This window comes from Sciurus vulgaris (genome assembly GCF_902686455.1).
Source record: "Sciurus vulgaris genome assembly, chromosome: 6".
Lineage (NCBI taxonomy): Eukaryota > Metazoa > Chordata > Mammalia > Rodentia > Sciuridae > Sciurus > Sciurus vulgaris.
Window position 1 is genome coordinate 136,601,129 of NC_136466.1, and position 11,399 is coordinate 136,612,527.

The 11,399-nt window shown below is 34.9% G+C and overlaps 1 protein-coding gene across 1 annotated transcript in view; it reads left to right on the plus strand.

Annotated features, from left to right (window-relative positions):
- The window catches only part of PLCXD3 (phosphatidylinositol specific phospholipase C X domain containing 3), a 150,979-nt gene extending 140,071 nt beyond the window's left edge, over nucleotides 1–10,908 (plus strand). The window contains exon 3 of the mRNA XM_079145085.1: nucleotides 4,312–10,908. Coding sequence (XP_079001211.1) covers nucleotides 4,312–4,465 — 154 coding nt within the window. The 3' untranslated portion in view covers nucleotides 4,466–10,908. The remainder of the gene's footprint in view (nucleotides 1–4,311) is intronic.
- The last annotated feature ends 491 nt before the right edge of the window (nucleotides 10,909–11,399 follow it).

The following is an 11,399-nucleotide window of genomic DNA, read 5'->3' on the forward strand; positions in this document are numbered from 1 at the left end:
GGGACACAAAGTGGTTCTTGGCAAAACTAATTAAAATTTACATATGTATATGTATGTGTAAAATTTACATATGTATATGTATGTGTATATGTATGCATATACATATACATACATGTGTGACATACATATAATACATGTGTGCATATATATACACATATATGTATGACAAATATATCATACATATGTGTGTATGTACATGACATATGTATCACAGTTAAACAAACAGTATTAAGTACAGATATGTAAACAGGATAAACAGATATGCAATCTATCTGTGGTATTAAACTATCATGAAAGAGAAGGGTAAGTAGGAAAAAATATTCCAAAAAGCTCCCTGGTGGGAATAATAGAAAGGGGTTAAGAAATACTACTCCAAGTAGATGTTCAACAGAATTTACTAAGTCTTTTTACTTAACATAATCCTATTTATGACTGTCTGAGTATCATAGAGTCAACTGGGCATAATTGCTTGGTTTGTTTTTGTGTCATACTGACTTTAGGAAAATATGTCTGCTCAGAAAATAGAAATATTCCCATGACTCAGAGGAATGATATTTTAAGTGTAATTCTCATATTTCATCTGAGGACTACAAGCTCTTCCAAAAGAACATTTCATCAATCCTTCAAGCAATCTACTTTACAGAGAAACAGTAAAGAGCACTCTTAGGTTCTCTTAATCTCTCTCCATGGAGATAACAATTAGTTGTTCTAAATTCGGGTCTGGGAATTTTAATCTCGGAGTAGTAGAGAGCATCTGTGGAGCTCTTTCTGCAGTGGCCATGGTTCTCAGGTGAAGATTTGATTGCCCAGGGATCTCTGATGACCTGGCACTTAAGGAATCTTATGAATGAGCTACTCAGTGAAGGTCCATGCAGAATCGGTACTGACTGGCCTCAATATCACTCTTACCTCCTCTCACTGCTCAAGGTGAGTCATCTGTTGAAAAACACTCCTGGGAAAGGCACTGGTTGTCAAGATTTTTTCTGAAGGATATGTGCCTTTTCTCAAATGGAAAGGTGATGCTACATTCACAACAGAACATTTCATTTGTTCTAGCAAGTCCAGAAGAGAAAGTGATGGAATTCAAACATGAGTGACTGTGCACACATTGCTATAGCATCTCTCCTTCTAAAGAATTTGAATACACTTGTGTCTGTGCTTCAGAGATCCATATTTTTCATTTTAAGATAGAATTCTTTTCTGAAACTCTTCCTGTGAGAACATTTCCCCACTCAGCTAGGTTCTGAAGGCACTGAGCTTTTTAGATTCATGTTATGCTCTTTTAGAAGCGATGGTACCCTTTTGTATTGGTTTCTAACAGGAAAATGTATGTACTGAAAAATATGGATCAGAATTTTTAAAGGTATCACCCATAAGGTTAGTGTAGTCCAAGGTAATTGCCCCAGTTTTGCCAGATGGGTTGAGTTTGTGTATATATACTTCCTGATATCAGGAGAAAAGTACACATATTGCATTCCATGCTTCAACCTCACTCATCTCTTTAAGATTGAAAAGGAGCATCACCTCATTCTTTCCTTGATTTCATGAGCCTATCTCTTTTTGATTTTTCTCCTACTTTCATCTTAACTTCTTATTCCTTCTCATTGACTTACGTTTTCTTCCCTTCCCTAATGCTGCTGACCTTCAAATTTTCTTCAAATTTTCACTCTACAAAATATTTTGAGGTAATTTTATCCACCAAACTTCTCTACGTGATGGCTTTTGACCAATTCTCTTCCTTGAATATCAGACCTTCAGTTAACTGCTATCAAAATCAGTTTCTCTCACTGAACTTATCATTCTTCTGGAGAACTATCACTCCTATTCTTCTTAAGATCAGTGAATAATGTCTACTTGCCAAAATTTTGCTAGAAATCTAAGTATGATTCATGATCTCTTTCTCTCTTTCCATCTATTTCCAATCCCAACCAAATAGTCCACTTTCAAATATTTCAAATATTCCCTTTCAAATATTTCCACTGTTGCTAATTCAATTCAATCTACCACTATCTCTGGCCTGCATGATTTCATCAGTCCCCTGATTGTTTCTGTTTCTTTGCTGATACATAAAAGTGTACACATTTATGGGGTACAAGTGATGCTTCAATATACATATACATTATGTAATGTGCAGATGAGAATACACATCTATCTCTTCAATATCATTTACCATTTATTTATGGTGAAAACAGTCAAATTCTTTCTTGTAGCATTTTTTGAAATACACAGTATATTATCATTATCTACAGTCACCTCACTAAGTGTTATAACACCAGAATTCCTCTCTCCTAACTAACTAAAACCTACTGCTCATTGATAAACTTTTCCCCATAACCCCTGCTTTAATATTCTCCCCAGCCTCTGATAACCACTGTTCTACCCTCAACTTACATGAGGTTACCTTCTTCAGATTCCATATGTGAATGTGATCATGCAGTATTTATTCTTCTATGCCTGGATTATTTCACTTACAATGATCTCTAGTTCTACCCCTATCATTGAAAATGACAAGATTTTATTCTTTCTTATGACCAAATGGTATTCCATTCTGTACTTACTTGCTTTATCCATTCATCGGTTGGTGGACATTTAAGTTGTTTCCACTTCTTGGTTTTTGTTAATAGTGCTGTATTGAACATGCCAGTGCAGTTGACTCTTTGATATACTGATTTCATTCCTCTGGATGCATACCCAGTAATGAGATCACTGAATGGTATGATATTGGTTTTTAATATTTTTCCGGAAACTCCATATTGTTTTCCATAATGGGTATACTAACTTACAGTCCCACAAGCAGTGTGCAAGCATTCCCTTTTCCTCCATGTGCTTGCCAGCCCTAGTTATCTTTTGTCTCTCTCTGTGTGGGGATGTTTGTGTGTGCACATAGGCATGTGCATGCACTGGAGAGTGAATCCAGGGCTTCACACAGGCAAAGCAAGTGCTCTAACATGGAGCTACATCCCCAGTCAGTATCTTTTTGTTAATAGCCACTCTATCAAGAGTGAGGTAATATCTCATTATGGCTTTGACTTGCATCTCCCTGTTGATTAGTGATGTTGAACACATTTTTATATGCTTTCAGCCATTCATGCATCTTCTTTAAGGTCTGTTGTTCATTTTAAAATCAAATTACTTATTTTTGATTTTGTTTTTTTGTGTTTTTTTTTTTTTTTGCTATTGTAATGTTTGTGTTTTTTGCCTATTTTTAATACTAATCACTTGTCAGTTGTATAGTTTGCAAATATTTTCTCCCATTCTGAATATTAACTCTTTGCTCTGTTAATTTTTTTTCTTAATGGTGCAGAGGATTGATGCAATCCCATTTGTTTATTTGTACTTCTGAGAAAGAAATCTCTTTTCAAAAAACTTTTCTATTCTAATGTTTGGAACTGGTTTTGTTATGTTTTCTTCTAGTAGTTTTCTTTTTTTCTTTCTAGTATTTTTAGTTTCAGCTCTTACATTTAGCTCTTTAATCCATTTTGAGTTGATCTTTATAAGAAGAGATGCAGATGTAGCATTGTTCTTCTACATGTGGATATTCCTTGATCCTACCATTAATTGAAAAAAAAAAATCCTTTCTCCATTGCATGTTCATAACACCTTTTTTGAAGATCATTTGGCTGTAGATGCATAAGTTTATTTCTAGGCTTTCTTTTCCATTCTGTTGGCCTATGTGTTCTGTTTGTTTGTTTGTTTGTTTGTTTGTTTTGCCAAGACCATTGCTGTTTTGATTATTATAGCTTTATAGTATAACCCTCTGTTGTCTGGCTCTTTCTTCTCTCTCCAGTATTGCTTTGTGCTTCCTTAAACTTTGTTATACAATTTCTTCAGAATTCTTAACATCATTTTCTCTTCTCCACTAATCCCTTATTTCCCATATCCTCTTCATGTCTTCCAGGAATTTAACGTTCATATATATTTCATAAAATTTTGTTAATATACCATCATCTTTCTTGCTTAGTTCATTTATGCTTTTATCATGGAAAACTTCCTTCCTGCCCCACTCAAGTCATAGCAGGTTCCACTCCCATATGCTGTCATATCACACATCAAACAAACAGTGACATCATCTGTTTGCATTCCCTGTTCCTAAGCATATATCATACTTCTGTCAATGAAGGAAGAAATGCATTAGAGCAATCAGGCAAGAGGGAAAAATAAAGGGCATTCAAACGGGAAAAAAGGAAGTCAAATTGTCACCTTTTCCAGATGATTTGGGACTAAAACTAAAGAGAAGCCTGAGGATTGTAGAGGTTGGGAGATAATATCTTGCTTTCTGTGACTTCTCTCTCTCTTTTTTTCCTTTCTTAGAGCTCTTCCTGCCATGATGCAATGGGTCCGCACGCAGAAACCAGGAGAAAGTGGCATCAATATTGTCACTGCCGATTTTGTAGAACTTGGTGATTTTATCAGCACTGTCATAAAGCTCAACTATGTCTTTGATGAAGGAGAAGCCAACACTTGATACTACCATTTGGAGTGTCCGTGAATAAGATAGAGAAGACTCATTGTATTAGGTGTATTATCTGTAAACACTCTGAGCTTCCTATTCCACTGAGTTTTGGAAAGGATTCGGGCTTGTAGTGGGTGGGAAAAGGGGGAAATCATTTCTTCAGTGATTATGTCACACTCTACATTACTATAAATATTTCATTTCGTATTTGATGAGCGAAATCTACTTCTAGTGTTAGGGATAAAAAAGAATAGTGAGTTTTGTTTTTTGAAATTAGTCTTTTAACGTACAACTCATGAGTGGTTACTTGATTGCATTTTCTAATTTTAACTTAGGGCTCCTTTACTGTCTAAACCCTCTAACCTTTCTGCTCCCTCTGTTGCTCGCTCTTTCTAATCAGCTGCTGTATGGTACTCAAAACAATCGAATGTCCAACATAATGTGTATTACTTTGTTTGTACTGAAATTTATTTGTTTTGTGGGACTTGATATAATATTCTGTAGTTGTCTACAATTGGGCAATCCTAGCTAACTTCTGGTCATAGAAAATGTGCATCAAATCAGTTTCCCTGCATCAGTGATATTGGAGGCCATAATCAGTGATTTTTGTGTTATATAAAAATAATAGTGTGTCACAGTGTTTCTATTTAAGGCAGCTATAACAATAGTGTAAAAAATTTTTTGGTAGGACCGAGTGCCAACTCCCTAGGAAAAAAATGAAGAGTGAGGTGCGTGGGGTGAAATGGATGCTATTTTAATTCAGTAATCCTTAAAAGTAATAGTGCCCTGCAAATGCCCTTTAAATGATTTTATAACAAATGTATTAAAATCAGAAAATATGGATAATTCCAAGAGTTTTCTTAGGAATTTTGATTTAAATAAGAGGAAGAAAAAAGAAAGAAATGAAAGTCAGCATTTCCAAATATGTACTTCTAAATCCCAGGTTTTAAGGAACATTTCTCAAGAAGCTTCAATTCAAGTTTTTACTGAAAGAAAGGAGAGAAGAGGAGGAGCAGAGGAGTTTTAAAGAGCAAAGCCTTTCAAACTATGTCCACCCAACCACAATGATCCATAAAATATCTCTAGAAAATCCTTGAAATACGTGTGATCTGGGCAGACTTGTCTGGAATTAACAATGACTCATCACTTCTGGGTTCTATCCTGTTCCAGAGGCAAGATTAAGGCAGGGGGCAAAAGCTTCACACAAAGATTCTGTGACCTAACTTTTGATAATTCAACTATAGGAAAAAGTGGTAATGACACACTGCATCCTTTGGTGTCTTTACCATAGGTGACAATTCCAAAAAAAATATTTTTGAAAAGCACAATGCCCCTTACCTATGTGCTTCACAGGAACATTGTGAGGCATTTATACAGATCTATAAAATTTGTTGAAATTTTTATGATGATGAAATATGTGTATCTTCACATTTAGAATTAATCACACCTCCATATTTTGGGGTAATTCCATGCAAATTTAGACTATGGAGAAATAAAAGCATGCCCTCAGCTTTTAATTAATCCAAGGGCAAGACATATGACTTAATCTCTTAGATCTAGGTAAGGGAGTTGATTTCAAGATTATATATGTCAAGATTGCAAATAATCAAGAATTGATTTTGAGATTATGAATGTTCATTGTCAGAAAGTAGTACTTAATAGCAACTGCAGAGAGAGAATAAAAGTTTTTTATACTGAACACAATGTTCATGAAAAATGTAGTACCTGTTTAGACCAAGTAGCACACACATACATATAAGCAATGGATATGTTTGTACATTCCAGATGAGTGTATATTCTTTGTCATACACAATATAACAACACATACCTACTCCTATGCAGGCAGACAGATACAAATATACACAAACAGACAAAAAATAGACAGACAGATATAGTACAATTCTTTTCAAGTGAAAACATTGATATTAAATAATTTAATTTTAAGACTAAGTCCCTTAACAATGTACAAAAAAAGATAGACAAAGCCTTTGAAAATTGATTAGCTGATTGCATCAAAATATTTTTGTAACCATATTATAGCTTAGAACTTAAATATTTACAAAATATAGTCCTCTTCTTCGCTTCATTTTCTCTTCCCTTACATTTTTTTCTTTTTCTTTTTCACCTGCTCTTTCTGTGCATCTGAACATAAATCCTTTTTAAAGGGTTATGGACTTTTGAAGTTTATGTCCTGTAAATTTGCTCTTTTTTCCTCTGATTATTCATTATTCATCCCTTCAGATATTTAGGCAATTAATTACACTTGCAATGACACAGGATTTAACTTATAAATATGAGAGAAACAGATCTTTCAACCTATTAATGAAAATGAATAAAATATAGAGGTAACTATATTATATTTTCTTGAACTTAAATGCTTTCCTGTAATGTTTGCTTAGAATTAACTTTGTTATATTTGTCATTAGGGTGCTGGAAATAACAAACTTGAGGAAGCCTTCGACAGTGCAGTTTCTTAACTGGGGAAAACTTCTTATGGCTATTAGCAATTTTCACACAGAAACCTTGTTAGACAAAAGGTACTTTCAATCTAATGTTCTGATTTCCATGTGGACACACAATGCCACCTATGTAGCAGGCACTAAGAGTAAACAGACTTGCCTTAATTTCTAAAGGAGGGTAGAGGTAGAAAAGAACCATGAGCGAATTCACTAAAGAGTTTCCTTGGAAAGGGGATGGCAAGGAGATGCCTTTGCTGTGTTTGTTCATGGTCCTGCCCTGGAGCACTCTTAGGAAGCAGGTTGTGGGCATTATGTGGAGAAACAGTGATGCATTCAAAGCTTACCCTTCACCTATGCTCCTTTGTCTCAGGTGGGCATCGTGTTTTGGGAGAGCTAGGAGCACAAGGGCTACAAAGAGGCCCCAGGATGTAGCAAACACGTCTTGGTGCACATTTTGTTTTGCTTCTAAAGACTTTATGTCACAAGTCCTACAAGGCAAAAAAAAAAAAAAAAAAAGAAACTAAAATCCAACCTTTACCCAATCTTCAGCAGGAAATCAAAGGAGTGGGTGAAATGAGGGGAAATAAGGAAAGGATATCATTTTTACATTTGCTTTCCTGTCAGTGATTTTGGAGGACCAATATGGTGAATACTTCCCTGCCATTATCATTAATGTCTCCTTTTTAGTACATAGTCATGTGAACGTAAGGAATGAGGAAGCATCCTTTAAAAGCCTTAGGATATTCTATATGATGACCTCAATATTCACTTTCAGCCATACTGGGAAAACTCACTTTTCATGGAGCGCCACCTAACAGTGAATGTACTAGAATATAAAGTGTTTGGCATGATGCACCTGTGTGTACGTACACACACACACACACACACACACACACTCACTCAAGTCGGAACTGCATCTGATTATCCAACCTGGTTCTTTTGCAATTCTTAAAATCAATCTTCTCCTTTTTTAGTAGGCATAAACATAGTCCAAGTATTTAAATATTTAAGGGGAGAAAAATTATTAGAAAACAAATGAAAAGTGAGACCATCAGAAATAGCACACACATAGCAGTAATGGTGTCATTACATAATCAATGGCACTTCAAGCTAGAGAATCTAAGCTGGACAGTGAACTTCGAACATGCATTACTCACACATATACATCTTCACTGGAAGGTGTTATAAAGTCCTTTGAGGTTCTAACATGTTTTAGTAAAGGAAGGTTACCTGTTGGTTCTCCCCTTTTAGGATTCCAGACTAGAAAGTTGGAAGTCTCAGGAAATGCATGTTTTCATGAGTTGTTCAGTTCTACAGTTTTACAAATATTCAGTGACACAATCTTCTAACCTTGTTTGCTCAACCAAACAGAAGCTCCATAGACCGAGTGTTCACCTTTTGATTGCTAAGAGAAAAATAATGCAGTGTCCCTCAGGCTATGCTAAATAAGATTTTTAAAGTGTTTTATTTAGAAGCACTTTTGTCTTTTCGAGTAGGTTTCAGTAACACCGTGGTGTAAATGCTATAATTTCTTATTGGTGGCTCTTGTGTTCCATATGGTTTTAAATAATGCTCCAAATGTTTTCCCAATGACAATGATAAAATGTTCTGTGGAATTTGTAATAGGTGTTGACTGAATCTGTTAAAACTTGTGTAATTTTTATTTTGCTTGTGATGCTATTTAGTAGTTATTACTTCTAAATGTATATTCATATGAGTCAAACTATGTGCTTGTCAGTGGTATGTGTAAGTATACTGTATCTTATTAAATATCAAACTTATCCTAAAGAAAAAGGGCACATTATGAACAGCCTTAATTTGTCACCAATTTTTGATTTTTGTTGTCATTGCTGCAATTTGGATTTAAAGCTTAAGCAGGAATTATGTTTTTGTTAAAGATGACTTTTTAAAAAAAATCTCATGTGGCATGTACCTTAGAACTCAGATTCTGAGGGCCCACAATCAGACTGTCCAGCTTGCAAAGTACCCACACTTTTCAAAATTACTAAGCAGCAATTAATTCACTAAATTCATCATCATACATATAGACTAAATTCGTTTTTGCTTCCAAGTTACAGACGCAGTGCATTGCTAAAGTTCTTCTTCCCAACATGGAACTCTGTAAAAAGATGTTCTGCTTTAATAATAACTTTTCCATTAAAAATAGTCTTTCTCTAGACCATTATTTTTGAAAAATGGATCTTCTGAAGTGAAATGAACCACCTTGACTCTCTGAGAGTTGCTGAAACTACATCACCTCATGTGGTTCCAACATGATTCTCTTTTCAAAAAATAAGCATGTTGCACTCACACTATCCCTGTCTGCCGTGTGTGTATCCCACCAGTAGAAATCTCATGACAAATTTAATAGTCTACACTGGCTCAAAGCAAAAACTTAACAATCTTCTTTGGACTGGGATCTGGATATGAAACATTAATTAATTTTTTTATTTCCTCCATCTTCAAATTCTTCTTTTTCATTATTTAGGGTTTAAGTAATATACAGGTCATCACTGAAATTCTAATTTTGGACAAATAAGAATTTTAGTGTGTTTCTTATATAGTTCATCAGATATACTAAAAATTGTTTATATGAAATGCAAATTTAAATGGCTATGTCCTGTGTTTTTTCCTAAATCTGGCACCCTATCCCACTGCCTCTCCATCTTTTTCAGCTGGGCTACCTATGAGGAGCAAGATCTACTCTCTCATGTCACTCTGTTAAGACCCCTTGTACAAATCTACAGCTGGTGTACCTTTCATGAAAGAAAATTTTGGTCCACACCAGGTCCCAGAAATGTTTTATAAAGAACCAATTCGAAAATAGATGAGAGTAGCTGGACCTGGTAGCACACGACTTTAATCTCAGCTACTCGAGAGGCTGAGGCAGGAGGATTGCAAGTTAAAAGTCAACTTCAGCAATTTAGTGAGACCCTGAGCAACAATGAGACGTTGTCTCAAAAAAGTGGGGAGGATAATCAAGCAATTATCATCATTCAATTAATGCCACAGCATTCAAAATTTCCCTTCACTGTCCTGTTTTGAAGCACAAAGTTTCCCCATTTATTCCTTAAGAAACATTCCCCAGTAATTGGGATAATGAAAAACACACCTGCATATTGGAAATGCTCTTGTAGAGTAGCAGTACCTTCTACCTTAGTACCAGGACCCCTTTTAAAATTCAGTTTCTTTTTCCTCTCAGAGAGGTAACAAATTAATTCATTGTCCCTTCATCTCCATTAACACCTTACCACAAAATATGTTTATCAGTCTAAAACTAGTCATCTATGCAACTGTAGAAAATTTGATGTAGAAAAAAACTCTACCCTTTGGAAAGAGAGGAGTCTGAGGTATGGCCCTGTCAGTACCTCATCAAAACAGATGGAATTGAGAAGCAGTTCTGGGACAGAACACTAGCACCTGCTAGGGAGAATGGCTAAAGAAAATTATAATGACCAGTCCATTTTTATAGGAATTGAAAACTCTAGAATCCTCAGATTATGAGAATGAGATGGTTTCTAGAAGTTTTCAGAGAACAGAAGCATGTAGGAATTCCTAGAACAAAGCTTTCTAACACTGCTGTTTCCAACACTGAATCCTTGATATAACTAAAAGTGGGTGGAGTTTTAGAATGACATTGGTAGTTAAGTCCTGCAAATAGTATAGGAAAATCTAAAACCCTTAACGTAACATTTCCATCTTTTGATCCCTGCCTGTACAAATTTGTGTTCATTTGCTTCATTCTGGAGGATGAGACTTTGCAAAGCTGGTGACATTTTCTTCATTATACACCAGAAATTCACCAGAGGGAGACAGATCTGTGCCTTCTCTTTTTAGGATCTGGTCATTGACACTTTATTAAACGTGTTGTGAAAAAATTCATGCTTACAGTCTGTATAGCAAATGTGAATTTTTTTGATAAGATTGTGTTCTTAATGTAAAAAAGTTTCTTTGTATCCCGTGAAATGCTAATAAAGTCCTGGCACCAGTTATCTTATATTTTTTTCTAATTCATATTCATCAGTGCTTCATTATAAGCCCCAAAGTAGATCACTTGAATAGAACATGACTCAGAACATCAGAAAATAAATTCCTTTTTTAAAAAACTATGATCATCATATTAGAATTTTCTCCACATATAATGTAGATATTTTATGTCCATAAAGGCACTGCCATGAGTGCTTTGATTATTTCAAAATTAGAACTCTCTGAGGTTCAATACACTTTGCTTCTGTAATGATCACAAAGAAGACCAATATCAACATAACAATGATATAATAAACATAGCAATGATACAATAAAATATTATATTTCTATTGCAAAATAGAAGTTAAACTCTTAAAGTGGAGAAAAATCCCCTTTGCTGAGCCATCACTGTATCCAATGCATGAAACTGCACTTGTACTTCATCAAATAAAACCTAAATATTGGGGTACAAATCATACTTTAATATAAAATTTAAACATGATAATACAGTTATAATAGGA